The sequence below is a fragment of the Zeugodacus cucurbitae genome, chromosome 3 (genome assembly GCF_028554725.1).
Source record: "Zeugodacus cucurbitae isolate PBARC_wt_2022May chromosome 3, idZeuCucr1.2, whole genome shotgun sequence".
Taxonomy (NCBI): Eukaryota; Metazoa; Arthropoda; class Insecta; order Diptera; family Tephritidae; genus Zeugodacus; species Zeugodacus cucurbitae.
This window is the reverse complement of record NC_071668.1, coordinates 74,158,647-74,180,507: the sequence shown is the minus strand read 5'-3', so window position 1 is coordinate 74,180,507 and position 21,861 is coordinate 74,158,647. Positions and strand designations below refer to the sequence as shown.

General features: G+C 29.4%; 1 protein-coding gene across 3 annotated transcripts in view; it reads right to left on the bottom strand.

The window, feature by feature from the left end:
* Positions 1–10,744: 10,744 nt before the first annotated feature.
* The window catches only part of LOC105219400 (probable phospholipid-transporting ATPase IIB), a 38,023-nt gene continuing 26,906 nt past the window's right edge, over positions 10,745–21,861 (bottom strand). The window contains exons 1-10 of one of the 3 annotated variants that reach the window (XM_054227691.1): positions 21,355–21,751; positions 17,944–18,452; positions 17,736–17,878; positions 17,459–17,644; positions 16,766–17,399; positions 16,499–16,675; positions 16,061–16,435; positions 15,005–15,989; positions 14,290–14,363; positions 10,745–14,196 (exon numbers count right to left, since the gene is read on the bottom strand). In XM_054227691.1, the coding sequence (XP_054083666.1) occupies positions 14,063–14,196; positions 14,290–14,363; positions 15,005–15,989; positions 16,061–16,435; positions 16,499–16,675; positions 16,766–17,399; positions 17,459–17,644; positions 17,736–17,878; positions 17,944–18,452; positions 21,355–21,452 (3,315 nt within the window). In that variant the 5' untranslated portion in view covers positions 21,453–21,751 and the 3' untranslated portion in view covers positions 10,745–14,062. Of the gene's footprint in view, positions 14,197–14,289; positions 14,364–15,004; positions 15,990–16,060; positions 16,436–16,498; positions 16,676–16,765; positions 17,400–17,458; positions 17,645–17,735; positions 17,879–17,943; positions 18,453–18,951; positions 19,175–21,354; positions 21,752–21,861 lie in introns of those variants that run through there. The other 2 variants (XM_054227692.1, XM_011195506.3) reach the window with 2 other exon arrangements.

Here is a 21,861-nt window from a genome sequence, read left to right as displayed (position 1 = left end):
TATTAAATAATTTTTTAAAACCATTTAACTTCCAATCAATATTTCTGTTTTATATATTTGAGGCAAAAAATTAAACCATAATTAATTTTTTTCTATTCATAATAAATTTTACAATAAATATAGTAAAAAACAATATTCCATAGGTTTTAGTTATTAATTTTTTTTAATAATATTTCAAATATTTTTTTATTAATGATTGGAAAAATATTTTTTGAATAAAAATTAATTAATAAATACCATAAATATCGTAAAAAGTAATAACTCATTTAAGAGTTTATGTTATTAAATTTGAAGCATAAAATGCATAAACATAAATATTTATTAAAAAATATTTTTTTATTTCCAAAAATTAAAAAGAATATATTATATATTTCTAAATTTGTTCTTATATATTAATAATTATATATTTTTTTATTATTATAAAATTTTATGAAACATTTTATATAAAATGAAAATATAAAAATGTGCAAGCTTAAAAAATTTCATTTCCATATAGTAAACTAGTAACAAGTATTATTTTAAAAATTTGTAATTTTTTATTTTTAATTTTAAATTTTTTGATTTTTGTTGAATGTTTTCATTTAATATTTTAATATATAAAAATATGCAAGCCTAAAAAATTTCTTTCGCATTTAGTAAAACTAGTTCAATTATTATTACATTTAAAAGTTTGAATTTTTTTATTTTTAATTCTTTTTTTATTTAAAAAATATTTTCATATAATTTTGCTTCTTAATTTTAAATAATTCTCACAAGAAACAAAAATTAATCGGTTGTCAATTCTACTATGTTCATATCTGCGGGTAAAATACATATTTATATAACAAAAGATTTGTATGTATATCATTGATTGTTGTGCATAGTGTGTAGTTGGTATATCGGTGCAGGAACCATATATAGTATATATACAGATATTCATGGAAAATGAAAATGAAAACAATAAAAAATATGTACTAAGTATATATGTATATGCAACTAGTGTGAGTAGTAAGCAAAACGTAGTTGAAACGTAGAAAGGCCTTTAATATTCAAAAGATGTAAATTTGTTAGCGCTTGTACTGTATTTATTTAGGAATAGTTGGAACGACAGAATTACAGAATTACAATAAACAATAACACAAAAGTAAAAAACAAATAAAAAAAAATAATTAATTAATTAATGGTGAAAAGAAATAATTGAAAAAAAAATAAAAAATAAATATGCAAATTTAAACTGGGAAAAACATAAAAACACAGAATTGTGGAAAAAGAAAATATACACAAATTTATGTATGTGTATGTGTAAGCATGTAAGCATAAATTCCATGGGAAGCTGAAAAGCCGATTTATTTTTTACTTGGCTTATAGAAGATCATACTTGCAGTACGTACAAGAAAAATGTTGCTAAAATGCTGACTAAAGTAAAAACCCGAAAACAACAACAATTACTATTAAACATATTTGCAAATATTATATAAAATATTAATTGAGAAATAAATTGAAAAAAATAAAATTATAAAAAAAAATTAATGCTTAGCATGTGAATGGCAACGTCATAACAATAAAAACAATATAACATGTAATCAAAAGCAACAAAAAAAAATACTAAATTTAATTTAGCATTACCGTAATGTTAAAAAAGATACTATATATTGTATTGTTAAAAAAAAGCAAAAACAAAAATGTTAAAAAAAAAATTGAAATTTGTTAGCAATGTGGTAGTGATTAGCTGTAAGTTATTAAATATATGTAAAAAAAAAAATATATATATACATATATGTATATGAAATGTAATAATATTATATATATATATATATTAATAATATATGTATATATATTAAATGTATTAATATTATATATATATATATTAATAATATATATATATTAAATGTATTAATATATATTTACATGACATAAAAGCGAGTTTTCAAAAAAAAAATTAAAAAAAACATAAAAATAAAAAAATTAAAAATATTTTAAGAAACCTCTCCAACCGTTGCAGCAAGTGTTGTGCGTAAATTAAATAGCAAACAGTAAACATTTAAAATAAGTACAGTTAAAACTCACCAAAATAAAAAAAAACAAATTCCAAAGCAAGCACCAAACCAAAGGTATTATTTGTGAAAATATATGAAATAGTAAAATAACTGTAAAACATACATACATACATATATATATGAAGTAAAACAATACAATGCAATATTTGTAAAACTCGTCAAGAGAATGTGTTAAATATGTATTACCATAGCGCTAAAACAGTTTGAAAATTAAAATTACAAAATACAAAATATTAAACTACCGTTGAAAACAAAAAAAAAAAAAATCACACTAAAATGCACCATCGTCCACTAAACAACATGAATTTATTTGAAAATAATATTTTTTTTTTTCAAAAATTAAGAAAATTATATTTTCGAAAATTAAAATATAAATTTTTTTATATAAAATATTATAATTGAAGCCATTTGAGAAAACACAAAATATTAATGTATATAGAGTGGAACAACAAGTGGTGCAATGCGTGTAAAAGGTCTGAATACTGACAGATAATCGTTTGACAACTTACAGTTTGACAGCTGTCAAATAACTCAATAGCACGTGAGTAAGTGAATTTTGAAATTTTTCTGAAAACAAAAATTGCAACTCCTTGTTGTTACACCCTATAGAAGTCAACAAGAATTTACAGAAGAAAGCAGATTTACCTCACATTCACATACAGCATACAATTAGCATCACATTATTAAAGACAAACTTAATTTCACTTCATTCTTAACCTCAATTTTAATTATACCCTGAACCGGGTATATTAAGTTTGTCACGAAGTTTGTAACACCCAGAAGGAGCGTCGGAGGCCCTATAAAGTATATATATAAATGATCAGTATGTTGATTTAGCTATGTCCGTCTGTCCGTCTGTCTGTATATATACGAACTAGTCCTTCAGTTTTTAAAATATCGTTTTGAAATTTTGCAGATGTTATTTTCTCTGCAAGAAGCTGCTCATTTGTCGGAACTGCCAATATCGGACCACTATATCATATAGCTGCCATACAAACCGAACGATCGGAATCAATGTATTGTATGGAAAACTTCCGCATTTTACTACATATCTTCACGAAATTTGGTGTGAGTTATTGCTCATAGAAATAATTTAATCTCCGAAAAAATTGTTCAGATCGGTTCACTATATCATATAGCTGCCATACAAACTGAACAATCGGAATCAAGGGCTTGTATGGAAAACTTCCGCATTTGACGTGGTATCTTCACGAAATTTGGTGTGAGTTATTGCTCATAGAAATAATTTAATCTATGAAAAAATTGTTCAGATCGGTTCACTATAGCATATAGCTGCCATACAAACCGAACGATCGGAATCAATGTATTGTTTGGAAAATTTTCGCATTTGACGTGGTATCTTCACGAAATTTGACAAAGAAATGCACCTGTGAAGGGTATATTAGCTTCGGTACAGCCGAAGTTAACGTTTTTTCTTGTTTTTAGGTTATAATTTTACTTTCTGATTAATAGCACTTAAAAAAATAATATTTTTACACTTCAAAAAAACTAATTAATTGTATTTTTTGATTGACTACATCTATATAGAAATATACATAACAAAAATCCCGAAATTATATATCCAACATAGTGGTTGTCTCATATAAATTTCCCTCAAAAATGACACAGTTTAAACCCGGCATTAGTTTCCCAAGTAAATACCCTTTAAATTCGACGTATAAATTTAGGCATTTTAAACACGCAAAAAAGAAGAATGTGTTCAATTATTTTTAAGTAAAATTACGAACACTGCTTTCATTTTAATGTTCAGAAACACGAACACTGAGAACTTAAAAAAATGCTCACAATTACTATGTATGTAAATGAATAATAATTCTGAAAATAAGCGAAATTGTATTACTTAATATAAGTATTAAAAAATCAGTATTTCACAACCCTTTAGACAGTGCACCTTAAAGTTATACAATTCAGCTAATGAAATAATCAATTATTGTATTATAATATTTGAAATAGAAAATTTAATAAATTTTTAACAGCTACAGTTGAACAGCAAAGTTTTTGAACAGTATAAAAAAACATTTATTTTTTATTTTTTATGATTTTAAAGATTTTCGAGTATTTCGAAGCGAGTAAGAAATATTCATGAAAAATAGTATTATATATATAAATAAAATTTTATATAGACTGATTACAAGTTTACGTGGAAAATAATAAATAAATAATACAAATGCAATTAATACTTATAAAATAATACACAGAAAAAAAAAATAAATAAATTATTGCAGAAGAGAGTTCAAAATTTAAATAATTTCAAAATATTAATTAATTTAATTTAATTACTGAAAATTAAAGAAAATAAATGAAATTAAATAATATAATGCTCAAAACAACAATAAAATAAATAAAAAAAATTATTTCTGGTTCAAAACTTTTCAAACACACCGTAATAAATTTGATAGCAGAGGTTTTTAAAACTAAAAATTATTAAAAATGCGATTTTTAAATTTCCATTACTACTTTTCATTTGAAAAATGTCAAAAAAGGTGTGCGACTTGGGTAAAAAAGAATTGAAATTGTTTGCAAAAATTACTGCGAGAGATTTTTCAAAAAAAAAAAAAACAAAATGCTCAATTTTATTAAAAATATTTAATAAAAAATATGTGTTTTTGAGAAGAAAAGACAATGCCAAAATTCTTAAACAGAATATCGGAAAAGTCAAATGTTATGCGTAAAAGGTTGTGTGCTTGACTAACTAATTTGATTTTAGTCTGAGGGACTACATATTTTGATTTAGTCTTCTCCTTATTGTTATTACTTTTCAACGCGTGTATTGTCACACGCTACTCTTTCTTTCAATCTCATCATCTTCAAATACTCACATATCAACTAACCACATATACACAGTATATCTAAATATATTGGAATGTATTCAAACATATTTCGCTTTAAGCCTAAATAACCAACTTGTTGTTGTTGCCTGTATACAATAAACGAATCAAACGAAATAAAACAGAAATTCTAAAATGAAAAACCAGAAAACCGAAAAAAGTTTACCTCATGGTGATGTCAGTCAGCAAAGTCACGCAATTATGCACTACCTAAACACATTAAAATAAATTATAAAAAAAAAAATTTAATAAACATAAATAAACACAGTGCTGCTGAGCACATACAGTTAGCGTAAATACAAATATAAATAGTGTTGATAAAATATACTATAAAATAAACGTGTTGGGAATTCATACAATCACAAATCATACAAGTACAGTGTGTCGAACAAGTATAGCTTTAAACAGTTAGTTGGTAAAAAAAAAAACAAAAATATAACAAGGTTCATGGTTGCAAACAAAAGGGTCCTGCCAAAAACACAAATGTCATACATTTCAAAAAATTAAAAAAAATTAAATATTTTTTTTATTAAAATTATTTTATTTTTATATTAATTAAAAAATGTTTAAAAAAATTTTAAATAAAAATAAAAATTTAAAAAATAAAATATTTTTTTTATTAAAAAAAATTATTAATTATTTTATTTAAAAAAAAATATTTCTTTATTTTTTATTAAAAAAAATAAATACTTATTTTATTTATTTATTTATTTATAAAAAAAAATATTTTTTTATTAAAAAAAACTTTATTTAAAAACAATTTACTTTTTTTTATTTTTTATTAAAAAAATTATTATTTTTTTATTTTATTTATTTATAAAAAAAACTATTTTTTATTAAAAAATAATATTAAAAAAATTTTATTAAAAAAAAACATTTTTTTTTTATTTTTTATTAAAAAATAAATATTTTTTTTTTATTTATAAAAAACACTATTTTTTATTAAAAAAAAAATTTATTAAAAAATTATTAATTATGTTATTTAAAAAAAAATATTTTTTTTTATTAAAAAAAGTAAATATTTATTTTATTTATTTATTTATTTATAAAAAAAAATATTTTTTTATTAAAAAAAACTTTATTTAAAAACAATTTACATTTTTTTATTTTTTATTAAAAAAATAAATATTCTTTTTATTTTATTTATTTATAAAAAAGCTATTTTTTATTAAAAAAAAACATGTTTTTTTATTTTTTGTTATAAAATAAATATTTTTTTTTTATAAATAAAAATTTTTTTATTAAAAAATTGTTTATTAAAAAAAATTTATTAAAAAAATATTTTTTTTTATATTTTATTAAAAAAATTAATATTTATTTTGTTATTTTTTAATTTCATTTATTTCATAATTTTTTTAATGCATTATTTTTTTGTGTTTTTTTTTATAAATAAAAAACTATTTTTTATTAAAAAAAAATGTATTAAAAAAATATTTTTTTTATATTTTATTAAAAAAATAAATATTTATTTTGTTTTTTTTTTAATTTCATTTATTTCATAATTTTTTTAATGTATTATTTTTTTGTGTTTTTTTTTATAAATAAAAAAACTATTTTTTATTAAAAAAAAAAATTATTAAAAAAAATATTTTTTTTATATTTTATTAAAAAAATAAATATTTATTTTGTTTTTTTTTTTTAATTTCATTTATTTCATAATTTTTTTAATATATTATTTTTTGTGTTTTTTTTTTATAATATTATTAATTTTTTTATATATTTTTTTTTTAAATAGTAATAATGTGGTGTACCCACTGTGTGTTAAAATATATATTTGAATAATGCAGAAAATAAAAAAATTTAAATGTAATAAATAATATTTAACAAATATAATAATTTCTCACAAAAAAAATCAAATAGTAACAGTACAACCAATGAAGTAAAAAATATATATATAAATAAATACATATTTAAATAGTACATTATAAAGTTGTTTAAGTTGATTGAAATATATAATTGATATTTACTTAGCATATAAAAACAATAAAAGGGATGAATAAAATTAGAAAAAAATAGTTTACAGTATACTTTAAGGTCATATATATAAATAAATAGAATATAATAAATTAAATATATAATTTGAACTACTAAAAATATAGAATTTTGCAAAAAATAAATTAAAAACAAAACAATTAAACAAATAAATAAAGAACAAAAAACAAGCACCAAAACAACAAAAATATTTAAAAAATTTAAACAGCTGTAATTTGTAAGAAAATGTAAAACATATTAGATACAAATAAACAGTAAATTATATATAATAAATTAAAAAATTACATAATAAGTATGTATGTCATTTATAATTGCTTACAAGTATTAACTAAACCCAAACAATTCATAAAAACAACACAAATATCAAACGAATATTGCAAAAAAAAATTCAAAACTTATTTACAACAAAAAAATTCCAAACAACAAAACGATCCAAACCAAGAAAACACAACCAAACTATCAAAGAAAAAACTAAAATAAAATTGAAATTAATTCAGATTACCAACTAAACAGTAAAACAATTAAGCACCTTACTTTTGAAAATTTTAAAGAAATTGTACTATTGTTGACACACTGTTCTACAACTATTCGAAAATTACAACTGTTATTACACACTCAGCAACTCGTGCAAAACTAGCGAGATGACGAGGGTAATACATACTGCTCCATAGTATGACTTAGTATGTATCAATATGATAAACCAAATTGTAAGCGCGTTAAAATGCATTGCATATATAGTATTTGCAAATATAATAAGCAAATTGATAAATAAAATTATTTACAATTGATTACATAAATATGCATAAGTTACATATGATATGCGCCGTACTATATAACGAGTACACTTTATGTGAGCGAGCGCAAAATGAACAACTAACTAAACTCAGTTTATCAGAAACGAAGAACAAACCAATACAAGAACAAAACAAAAAAACAACACGACTAGTTTAGCAATAAAATACAATTGAGATAAAAAGTGAAAATAAATTATATTAAACCAAAAACTTACATATATATATATGTGAAATTCGTGTTTTTATTCAAACTACATATATTGGTAAGATAACACTCGAGAAAATTAGTACTTTTGAACTCACGATTGTCGGGTCTAAGTAAGTAGAACGGAACAGTTTTTTTCCGCCTAAGGTGGAACAACTCGACAGCATTCCTCAAACATACTTTGGTAATGACTACTGCCGGAGTCATTTTTCGAATTCTTTTTTTTTTCAAATTCCACGCTTTCAAAAAGCAAATTTTTTTCCGTTCGAGCCTATATAACCGGAATGTTCTCCGACTTGTATCTGACCTAAGACATTTCCAGACATCTTATGCCAATGTGTTGACTATCTACCTTGAAAATCTTGAATTTCGAAAACGTAAATTATACATTGAGTACTAGGATTCGAAAATTAATCATTAATTCCGCAGCGAATTCGATTTCGATACCATAAGGATTTTCATTCGAAAATGTTCATGCAATCATTGATTCCGGCGATAAACTGCTTTACCACAAAGTGAAAACGTAAAACTGTTTTATAAACCTTTATCGACAAACGCTACAAATTCGATAGATTAAGTTGTATGTGCTTTTTGCTTCGTTTAAAAAAAAATTAAAACTGACCTCATCATCCAGTGAACTTAAATTTACTTAAATGAGGGGCCCACCTCCTGTTATGCGTTGTACGTTTTTGTTTTTTTTTTTTTTTGTTACAAATTTAATCCATTCGATACCATTGATCTCGCTTGGGTACAGAAAAACAAATTTTCTGTAGCGTTTTTTTTCTGTACAAAAGCGAGTATAATGGGATCGAATGGGTTAAAATCAGTGTCACCCTATAACTAACCCATAATATATACACGTAATGCCTTCCGGACCATTATCTAGTAGCAGCAAAGATACGCACTCGCCTCTGTGCAGCAAAGAACGCCCGTCAACAAACACAAGGAATGTTCGACGTCGAAAAGCTGCAATCACAACCGACAGCCGAACGATTTTCTACTCGACTTGCACTCCTGCTCTCTGAGAGCACTCATCAGCATCTCGATATAAGGGAGCAGTGGAACGGCATCTCAAACTCATTGTATACCGCTGCAGCCGAAACAATTGGTCTCCGGCAACGCAAAAAAACCAGTTGGTACGATGAGAGTTGTCGTTCCGCAGTGGAGAGAAAACATACTCCCTACCTCGCAACGTTGCGATCGACCACAACACGTTCGGGGTGGGATAGATATCGAGAACTGAAGAGGAAAGCGAGACGCATTTGCAGACGTAAAAAGAAAGAGGCCGAAATGCGTGAGTATGAAAAGCTTGAAAAGCTGGCCGACATGGGTAATGCTCGAAAATTTTATGAAAAGATGAGGCGATTTACAGCAGGTTTCAAGACCGGAGCATTATCATGTAGGGACCGAGGAGGTAATCTGGTAACGGATGTCCAGAGCATACTTTGATTATGGAGGGAACACTTCTCCGACCTGCTCAATGGCAGTGAAAGTACAACACCAGGAGATGGCGAACCCGATTCCCCAATCGATTACGATGGAATAGATGTTCCATTACCCGACCATGAAGAAATTCGAATAGCAATTACCCGCTCTGAAAGTATTCGATGCAGTACCTGCTGGAGGAAGCCGCGGAAGAGGACGACCTCCACTCCGGTGGAAAGACCAAGTGCAAAGTGACCTGGCTTCACTTGGTGTTTCCAGTTGGCGCCAAAAAGCAAAAATGAGGAATGAGTGGCGCGCTCTGATGGATTCGGCTATAATCGCTTAAAGCTGTTCCTACGCCAAATATATATATATATAATGCCTTTACACATTTTCTTTCATCCAGTTTTGTCCTGAATTGTAGAGCCTACGCTGTTTAACTATTGACAAATTTCTTCCCAAAAAGTATTTAATTCGCCTGTAGGTTTTTGAAAAAACTCTTCCGCAATTTACGGGGGACAGCGTTCTATCATTTTTAAACACCACAAATTAATTTTTTTTAGTCTTTTTTTGTCTCTTTTCTCTCTAAAATATCAATTTCAAACATAATTAGTCCGTCAGACTAGTAGTAATTGTTTACATAAAAATTTCGAAATGGTTTATTTCTCTTATATTTCCGCTACTCACTCACCAACAGATAGCTTTCGACCATAATTTAAGATTTTGCGAATTCAATGATTTCAAAATTAGCGACATCTCTTAGCCACGGTATGTATTTTATCAAGTTGGTAAGTGAGTTCACTACGTTCGAAATTTTTTCATAAAATTAACCATAAAATTTTCGATACGGTTTCAATGATTTCAACGTAAAATTTTTCGATCGTATCGTACCATTTTTCGATCGAAACCGAATCACCTATTTTATTTTGAATTTCTTACTAACGAATTTAAATATTTATGATTTTCTTAATTTTTTCTGTAAAATTAAATATTTTTTTTCACTTTTTATCTTTTTTAAAATTGAGAATTAAAAAAAATAAACACATTTTTTTACATTTTAGTCATAGCTTGTATTTATTGATTTTAGTTTATTATTGAAAATAATTTCTGACTCATTTTCGCATTAATTGTTTGTTTGTTTTAGCAACTAAGAATATTTTTTTATTAACTATATTACAAAATCTAATGATTTTTTTTTTTACATTTATCAGTTATGTAAGTTCACAATTATTTTCGCACTTTAATAACTTGCCATTAGATTTGAATATTTTTTTTGTTTGTTTCCTTTTTAATTAATAATCTTTTTCAATTTCTTGCTTTCATTAATATTTAAAATACTGCATATTATGACATAACTAACTGTGTATATGTACATAGGTATGTGTTTATATGCCTTTAGGTCATTATAATTCGATTTTTCTGTTTTAGTTAATATTTTCAGCATTGTATCATTAAATTTTTATTCATTTTTTTCATTTGTAAATTTGTTTTTTTTTGCATTATTTTAGCATTAGCTTGATTATTGTATTGGCGCAGTGGCTTTAACTCGAAAACTGCAAAAGCTAGCAAAAAATGCGTAAAATTGGTAAGAAAAAAATATAGGAAATAGTAAAAATATAATATTTAAAATAAAAATAATAATAATAAAAGAATAAAAATAAAAAAATAATAATGCGAGCTTTTGTAATTTTTCAATAGTTTAAAATTGTGATTATTTTTTGAAAGTTGTTGGTAATATGTACATATAACCAAAAAATAAGGGGTTATTTATCTATGTTAAGCTGTGAGAAAATGGGAAAAATTTTGTTTTTCTGTAGAGGTGCAGAGCCATATTTTATTTGAATACTTGGTATACGTCTTGCGTAGTACAATGTCTAATCTGTAAAATCAGCTCAAGGACATAAAAAATACCAATAATTTTCAATGTTATGACATTTTACACAAAACGCGTTTTATTCAAAGAGGCTTGCTGTGACTACGACTCCAGTCAGCACAACTGAAAGCTTAAAAAAAAAAACAAAATTTATAAGTATGGGGACTTATGGTGTCCTTGAACGATTCATTGAAATGAGAAAAAAATTTGGAGAATTTTCTCAAAACTGCTACTTTTTTTATCTGATGAAATTGAAAAACTCATAACATTGTTATGAAAATTTAAACGAAAAAAAAAAGAAATCGTTCAAGGACACGCCAAATATATTACGAACAATTCGAAAAAAAATTTAAATCGGTTGAAAACTCTTTCGGCAATCCAAGTCACCACAAATGGCGTTTTCGAAAAAACATGATTTCCAAATAAACGCATTCATTGTTTCAAGTACACTTTTGTCTAGTGTAGCGGAGCAAGAAGCAAAACGCTATAACTTTACTTCTACTTTAAAACTCTATAAAAATTTAAGATAACATTCTTAAGGGGCACACCTAGTGTGAAATTTAAAAAAAATCTTTTTTTTGTTTCATATTTCGGTAGATTACACCTTTAAAAATAACATATTAAAATTTCATCGATATCTCAAATAGTTCTTGAGTTATAGAAATTTAATGAGCAGCCGCTCGGTAACAATGAAAACGATCATTTTATCTTTAAACGCGTTTTTCTCGAAACAGCATTTTCCGAATTTGCTGCAGTGATTGCTCAAAAACAAATGATCCGAACACTCTCGAATTTTTTTTACATGTTCTTTATATAGTTCTTCGTACAATGACCTATCGATTTTTGATCTGATCAAAAAATCGAATTTTGGCAGGCCAAAAACGACCAAAATTTTGGGTCAAATTCGACTATTTTTTTTAAAACGCCGCCATATTGTCAATTTTTAATTTTTTTTTTTGGAGGTCATTGTACAGACAATATTATCTAGTTTAAGGAGAATTTTTTTTTAGATTTCATCCACGGAGAAGGCCGGAATCACTGCAGCAGTGAAGGACCTTTTTTTCGCGCCGTTGGAGATCGACTATAACTTAAAAAATATTTAATTTTTTTCTTCAAAAATTTCACTGTATATTCTTGAAACATGTATAAATATATTCTTAAAAGATAAAGTAATTTTTTGAATAAAAATTCCCAAAAATCACATTTTTTTTAGGCCATTACACTAGGTGTGTGTGGTATTAAGAACGTATACTTTTAGATTAAGGAATAAAAAAATACGATTTTTTTACCGATTTCAACATACATATGTACATACATACTATATAACCACTTAAGCTAAGATATTTGCTATTTTTTAATGTCTGAGTAAAATTTGAGAAACTATTTTTTGTTTGAAAATTTTTATACTTATTATTTGATTTTTAACACTGTCTTCACTCCTTTTTGTTTACCCTGTATTTCAATATTTTTCTTTCAAAATTTTTTTGATAATAAAAAAGGATAGTTAACAAAATTGTTTGCAATTTTTTTCTTTCTGTAGTTTTTTTACATTTAAAATTGTCAAAAATAAAATTATTTTAATTACATTAAAAAAACATTTTGACATATGAAAATGAAATTTAGCCTTGCATATTTCTATTTTTTATAATAATAATAATTATATTTTTTTATGAATTAGAGGGGGAAAAAGAGAAAAAATTATAATAAACTGCCTACTGCATTAAAAGGTTTTTTATTTGCATACAATTTATTTTTATTTTTTATTTCATTGCAACTATCTTAGCTATCTCACACTATACATACTTTGCTTTTATTTCTTTGTTCTGCAGTTATTTAATTAATTTTTTTCCAACGCTTCACTGTTGCCATTAACCTAATTAATGCATATAATTAACAATATTTTATTAGAATTTTAACATTATATTGAAAAATTGTTGACACACATTTGTTTGCCAGTCGTTATCTACACAGTTATGCCAATAATTATTGATATCAATTAAATATGTATGCATGTATATATATTATGAATTAATATTTATTTATATTTTGTTTAAAATCACCTACGACGTACATAAGTTACCAACTAACAACACAGTCTGATTTATAAGCTTCCAAGTTCTGCATTTTTCATTCAATATTTATCTTTCAATATTTTGCCTCTTCTAAACATACAGTGAGCGCGATAAAGAGGAGCGAGTAGACTCATACTAACACTCGCTGGTTTTTTTTCATAACTTTTTTTTTTAATACGAGCGTATCTGACTTATTTAATTGTTAAAAATATTTTTTTTTGTTTTTTGTAAAAATATACATAAAATCAATGCAACAATAATACGCTTGTTTAATATGTAAAAGCATTTATATTAAAAAATAATTATAATAAAATATTTTTAAACAAAAAAATGCATTTTTGAAATAACAATTCAACACTGTTGTTGTTACAAAGCAACTATTAAAAACTTTCTAACAAATATCCACATGAAAAAATTAAATAAAAATTTATAGCAATAAAATAACAGTAAACTGTGACGCCTTATTAAACGAAATACCATTTTTTTTTAATTATTTTTATTATATTTATTTTTACTAATCGACATTTTTTTATATGCTTAAATATTTAAATTATTATTTGACTCTTCAAATGCTTATCATTCATATACATATATATACTAAAATATAAAATATTCGTAAAATCTAAAAGGCAAACGAAATGTACTTAACAGCATGTGTCAACTTAAAGCGTAGATTACTTATGCGCAAATAACAAAAAAAAAAAAAAAAAACACGGGTTATAAATGAAAAATCATATACATATGCACATTTTGTGTGTGTGTGTGTGTGTGTTTAAAAAAAAAATAATAATAAATAACGCTCCCTTCGCCAACAATTTACGACAACTTTAAATATGAGGGCGGCGAACATTTTTTGCGCAAGAATTTTATAATATACAAAGGGAAGCAGGATACTAGTGTGATTATGGAGACCTTCCAAAGGAAATCATACGACCAGATGAACTCCCAATCTAAATGTGGTGAGAGAGAGAAAGAGAGAGAGAGAGAGAGAAACAAATTAATATTTTATTTTAGTGAATAATTGCTATAAATTTATAACTCACCGAAATACTCGTGCAACACAGCCAAAGATATCAAGTAGAGGGCCAAACTGAAGAGTTCAGCTAATACCATAAGGCTGTAAGTGGAAGAAAATAAATATTTTGTTATTAATAAAGTGTGATATTAAATAAAATATATTAAATTTTTAATATCTAAATCCTAAGAACAAAAAAGAAAGTTTTTTTTTCCGAAACTAGATTTTTCATTTCATTCTAACCTCAATTATTTTAAGTTCTTATAAATAACTGTTAAGTGAACAGAACAATTAAACACTTGTGGAAAACGATATGAGAAGGTAAAATGTAGAAATAAAAGTATTATTTCTTCTTCTCATTCTAACCTCAATTATTGTAAGTTCTTATAAACAACTGTTAAGTGAACAAAACTACACGGAACAAATTACGAGAAAATGAAATGTTTTTGAGGTTATCTTACTTCTTTTCATTCTAACCTCAGTTAATTCTAGGAATTACAAACTACCGTTAGGTGAACATATTAGGTTATACACTTTACGTTACGAGAAAATAAATAATTTGGAGGTTATCTTGGAAAAAATTGAGTGGAAAAAGGTGAATGCGAACCACTTCAATTTACTACGCTCCCTAATCATCCCAGCAACATTTAAACCTAAAAAAGATGAATTCGAACTTCTTAAATCTAGTACCGTTCCGTTCCATTAAAATATTGTAATCAATCTCAAATTAAAACCCCACTCACCGATGCCACGTGCGCACTGTCAACGCCACCATTATCAGCTCGGTAACAATGAGCGCCGAGAAGCTAATCGCCACAATATGTATGAATTCATCCTCGAAGAGTATGAGCGCACCATACATAATCACACCGCCCTGGTATATGCTGATAAGCACCCAAATGAAGAATGTTTTGTAGCTTAAACTACGACCCTTGGATAGATCCTTATACAACTCTGGGTAGGTGACCGCTGTAGTCGATGTAATGTCTTGATCCAGCACCAAAGAGAAAACGGGAAACATGGTGTACAACGTTGAGTAGCCGACCATGAGGAAACCCTGATACAAAGCCACCGAGCTGAGATAGAAGACAGCGGAGAAGACCGCTTGTAGTGTTGTTATGATTAAACCACGATGTATGACGAATTGTGAGAGCGCCGCCGAGCGTTTATACGAGCGACGACCATGCACCAGCAGCAGTTTGGCAATATGCGAGAATTGTGGTACGCTAAAATCGCCAGCGAGAGAAGCTTGACGTCCTTCACGTCCCTCGATGCCCACACCGGCATCGGCTTGTTGTATCATGCTCACGTCGTTGCCACCATCGCCAACAGCGCACGTACGTTTGCCCGTGTGATGTTGTATCAGTTGCACCACTTGCGCCTTCTGTGTGGGACTGCAGCGGCAACACACCACTGCCGGACTGGCCGTGGCAAGTTCGAGGAATTCCGGCCGATAATATTGTAGACAGACCTCGAGCGATTCACCCGATATAACGAGCGCATGTCCTTGCTTGCGCCGGAAGTTATTCAGCTCGGCGTGCGCTTCGGTGCGAGTCGACACGGAGCGCAACACATGCAAGCCCTGATTGCGTCCAATCAACTGTGATGATTTGGCAATGCAGCAGGCGGTCTCGAGTTTGTCACCCGTCAACATCCACACACGCACACCGGCGTTGCGCAACAGCTCGAGTGTGGGACGCACGCCATCCTGCAGACGATCCTCAACGCCTGAACGTAAAAAAATCATTAGAATTTGATTAATAAAATATTTTTAATTTATTGTTGTGTCTCACACCCACCCGTCAAGCAGAGCAACTCCATTTCACGCTCCAAAGACTCAATCACTGCCGCCACTTTCGCTACACGATCGGTCACACTGAGACGTGCCGCACTTATGCGTGTCTCAAAATCATTATATTGCTCCTCGGAGAGCACTTTCTTGGCCACGACCAAGGTGCGCAGACCTTCGCGTGCCATATTGCCCGATTCTTCGCTCAACCAATCGTTGTACTGCACGATGGAGGTCATGACTACGTCGGCGCCTTTGAGATAGAAAGTGATTTCGCCGGAACCGGAATCGCGCACTATAATGCCCATACGTTTGCTCTCGCTGGTGAAGGGGAACAGCTGGAGTATTTGGAATTGCAGCATGCCATCTGCGGATTCGCCTTTGGCTGTGAGAATGATGAAAATTTATTATTTATTATTTTATGTGTGCGAAAGTGTCTCGAACTTACATTTTCTCGTTTTCATTTGCAAAGTCATCGAATTAATGTCACGCGCAATTAAGGTTAAACCAACTTCAGCCGTCCACTTGACGAGCGCAATCTCATCGGGTGAGGAAGCCTGATACTGGTGCTCCGATGCGCTGGATTCAACATTTATCACAGATTTTGTAGGTGAAGTGGAACCACCTAGAAAAAGGAACAACAACAACAACAAAGCAAATGATTAATGGTGTTTTAATATTTCATATTAAATTAAATCAATGCAAACACACGCACCTGCCGATGATGTGTAGGTCGATGACGTCGACACCGACTTGTTATCGTCCTCATCAGTGATCGGTGTAACATTGTGACATAACGCCAACGCCTTAACCGCCTCCCATTCACGCCAACCCTCCGGGTGACGCATGCGATTGCCGGAATACATTGGTTTATTTGTTATAATTAACGGTGGTTGTTGTTGTTCACCAGCACCGCTATTACCAGAGGCACCACCACCACCACCAACGGCTGGTGCACTTTGTGCCAGTATTGTGGGCGCTAAATTCTGTATTATGTGACCGATTGTATGAAATGTGTCATTGTCATGTGAGACTATGCCCAAGTGTATCTTTTTGAAAACCATTTCATTTTGCGTTAGCGTGCCTGTTTTATCCGTTAGCACGTACGATATGCGGCCGAGCTCTTCGGGTATGGTTGTCGAACGTACGACGGTGCCTTGTATCTCCGGATCATTTTGCATTTGCCACGAATAGAAGGCTTTACCCATATCCAAATTGACGCGCAAGCTGATGGGTATGATGTAGGAGAAGAGTAGTACAAAACGGAACATGTAACGATACCAGGGACCGCTGAAACCTTTAAGCATCATCATGACGAGCGATAGACCGAGCACGGCACAGAAGAGCACCTGGTTGAAAGATTATGTGAGTTATATAGATTAAGTATTACAAAAATGATATTCTATACCTTTGTCAAACCATTAATCTCCACATCGAGTAAACCAACTTTAGAACGTGGCTGTGAGTTATTCATTACGCTACGCGTTTCACAGCCTGTATAGATGACAATGCCAGTGGCGGTGCCGGCAGCGACCACCGTATTCGCCCACAATGTATTCTCCACATTTAGACCAGTTTCATCGCCACCATCGTGCTAAGGATGGAATAGAAAAATAAATTTATTGAAAACAACTGTCCCAATTTAGATAAAAAAGCGAATAAATGTATTTTAAATATACACGCACCATCGAAAATGTGCCTATGAAAGAGTGTATATCATTTTGAGGCTTCTCAATATAAACACTGGCATCAATATTAAACAAATCGGCATCCTTGTTCAACTTCTGTGTAAGCGGCACTGCTAAGCGTAGTTTCCAATCAGTTTCACCTGTAACAAAGGAAAACTCATTTAATTCAGACAAACTAACACTTCCACACCAACGACACACTCACCATCCAATTGATCGGTGCGCACGAAAACGGAGCCACTCTTATCGCTGGTGCGCAACAGCACTAAATCGGCCGGTACACGTTCGTTCTTCTCCACAATAATCATATCGCCCACTTTCAGTTTCGATGACGGCACCATCTCATAGCCTGGTGTCTCATTCACGGTTAGCCTCTTGTATTTCTGTGAGTTCACCTCATGATCACGTTGATGTCGTCGCAAATCGTCGACTGCCTCACGTCCGATTGTCACCATCAGCACAAAACTAAGCGGTCCCCAATAGGTGTACGGATAACCGATACGTATGTCGGGTATAAATTGTGACAATGCCATGAGTAGGAAATAGAGATTTAGAAAGAAACGGAATTGCTCGAATAGTACGAGCGGCAGGAACGTGATCACATTGTATTTCTGATTGCGTATCTCGTTCGGTGGGAATTTTTCTGTTGTCGCACGACCCAAATGGACGGTGCGAGCGCGTAGTTCGCGTGGTGAGAACCATTTGCGCCAACAACTGTGAATGTGAAAAGTCGGATAAAATTTTTTAAAACTGGTGGTAAAATAAACGTGTGTTACAAAATTGTGTTGTTGGAAAAATATTAATAATTTGCACATTTCTATGTTTATTTGCTTCGCCGCAGAGCCATAGTATAAAATATTTTTATACGCGCTGATTTGAAATAATTTTCACAATGTTACACCAATTAAATATTTAAAACAAATTTTTACGACTTCAAGCAGAAAAAACCCGCACTTAAATGTCTTTGTTTAAAACATTATATATTTAAAGCCGATATTTTATCAAAATTACTAAAAATTCAGCACCCATTTAACACACTTCACCACTTTTGACTTAAATTGTAATAATTCGTCTGAACCATTGCGTCCAACTTTCTACAACAGCCCTTTTTGGGACACATATTCTTCAAATAAGTCTTCCAAGTTGGAGAATATACACAATAAATACAAGACTTAGAATATACACAATTTCACAGAACATCTTCTCAACCTACAAATAAAGTATTAGGAAAAATTTTGCGCTCAGCTTCAACTTCACCAATTCCTTGCCCGTCGTCTCTTTATTTTCGACAACTTCCGACATTTTTGCATTACTTTCACAAATTCGTCATCGTCCAAGCCACACCAATAACTAACTGACTTATTGGCTAGAAGCACAAGTGCGGTCACAGCACAATTCGAAAAATATGAAAAATAATAATAAAAAAAATAAATAATAAACGATTTTAAAGTTATACTAAAGCCATGCAAACGTATACGAAATATTGATTTTCTGAGCGACACATTTGGGCTTATGGGCAATCGCTTAATTAACCAGGCATGACTTTGTATGGCGCAAAAAACAACAAAAATCAAATACAAGTGGAATTATTACAACCCAAAGCTAATTATTATTCATAAGTTGAAACCCAACAAAAAAGCCAGAAAAATATATACACAATAACAATACAACGTAAACAAAATTCTGAGTAATGAATAATTTAAGCTGACGAAGGTGAGAGAACTTGCAGAGCATAGGGAAGTTGGAGTGCGCCCCCATGGCTGCGCTAAAAAGTTAAAAATAAAAAAAACCTCAGTGGGAGTAATGCAATGGCAGAGCACGTAGTGTTTGTAAAAATTAGTAATTAATAAAACAAATAAAAGTATGTAAATATACATACACTTGTAGTGTAAAAAATACGAGTTGAGTTGCTTTTGAAGAGTAAAAAAATTCAGTAGAAGTACAGAAGTTAAACTAATAACACAAACGTGAATAACTAAATAAATCACATACATTTGCGTTATATTAGTGTTACAAACGAATAAATTATATTAATAATACTTCATAAGTATTAAAACCTTAATAATATTATACACATAGCAAAGCAGAAATATGTATGTCCAACAACACAAAGAAGTGAACGCGTAAATAGAAAAATAATAATAATAGAAATAAAAAATATACTGATATAGTTGCATAAAGGCTTAAAAACGTTGCAATAATGCAGCAATTGCATTTTACGAGGAGAATCAACTATATCTTGTGGCGTTGAACTGTTGTACTAATTGTGTAGACATTCAGTGGAAAAAAATTAGTTCGTCATAAATTTTCAATACACAGTGCATGCTTACACAGTATATACACCGCGTTGCACTTTTATTGCAATTTATATATGTAAGTGCATATGAATATATTAAACGCCCTCAACGAACAAATTACAACTGAATGTGCAGCCATAAAACGCAGCTGAACATTAGCAATTATATATATGTGAGTGGGAAGCGTATAACAAAACTAGACATAACATTTCATTGTGCATAAATGCCCCGGTTGAGAGATGAAGCTAACATCACCAATTTAAATACAGCTTTTGAGCTATACTTATACATATAGAAACTCTATGATGTCATTGTTTTTACTAATAAAATTGCGTCGAATATTAAATATATAACAATTGTTTGAAAGAGACTGGATCAGCAATATACATAAGAACTGAAATCAATTTTAAATAAAATTACTGGTTATGGCAATAACTGCTATGCGAGTGAAAACTATCAATAAGTTACTAAGTTAATTCTGGTTATGAAACTACTCAAGCTATATATTAAAACTTTGCACAAGATTACTGCACATTTTATTCGCTAGTATAATCTGAACTGAGTAACTTTGAAATATCAACTTTTTAACTAACAATTATTGGTTGAATAAAATTTTTGTTTTATTGTTTGAATTGTTATTTTATAACTAGTCTACAGAAACACATTTTCTTATATGGCCAAGGCCGTTTCTAATAGAATATCTGCACACATACATGAATTTATGTTTATTGCTTTTTATTTAATTAGTACTTATTGAGCGTAGAGGTTAAAGGTTTTATTGCGAGTTTCGACAAAGTTTGTTATTCCTTGTATTCGCTTTTCTTCGATAGACTAGTCTGGTCTAATAACAAGAGGCAATAATATTAAATAATATAATATATGTAAATGTATATATTGTATTAACACCACTTTTGCATATACAAAAAGGAATACACTTGTATAAAAAATTAATGAAAATGCTGGCAATAATAACCCAGCAGCTTTCTCCAAAATTGGTGAACTCTTCGCAAACTAAGCCAACATATAAAAAAAAAAACAACTTTTCACTGCAATCACTTCGAATGTGGGTCTATAGCGAAAGCTGTACCCATAATCATTAGTGGAGCACCACTCAATTGCTCCAGCACCACCGCATTCACACACACACACATTTACAAGCATAAAAACGTTGTCACCATTTTATATAAGCGCATATCTTTTGTGCGTTAATCAATTCCACATATGGAATACAAACACCAGTGCAAATAAGTTTGCAAAAAAACACACACACGACTAATGTATTATTAAATACAATTTATTATTCGTAATTGATGATTCACCTGAATAAATACCAACGTCGTCTGGGTCGATTTATAAGCGGAATATTCTCTCGAGCCGCCATCGGCGTAGTTGCAGAACTTTGCGACGCGTCGTCCATTGCGAAATTAGTTAATTTAAACGAATACACTTTTGCGTTTCCAGTTTAAAACTTGGCTGCTGTGTTCTTTGTTATTCTTTTCACCCAGATTTGGATATCATACACACGATTTGTGAATTGCGAGAAAACAAGCATACACTTTGTGTATTTACATTGCTTACAGCACAGCAAATTGCTGAGTGTACCACTTTATACAATATTTATTGAATTCGCACAGTAATATTCTCTATTTTTACACAATATTTAGCGCTTTAAATATGCAAAAAATCTATTATTCACTTTTACATCAATTGAAACTTTTTCTTAGAACTGGTTACTGTCAGAGTTGAAAAATTTCAATGCACACTAACGCACGAATATGCAAGAACACAATGAAAATCGATAAGCCAAATGGCGCAGACGATGGGAG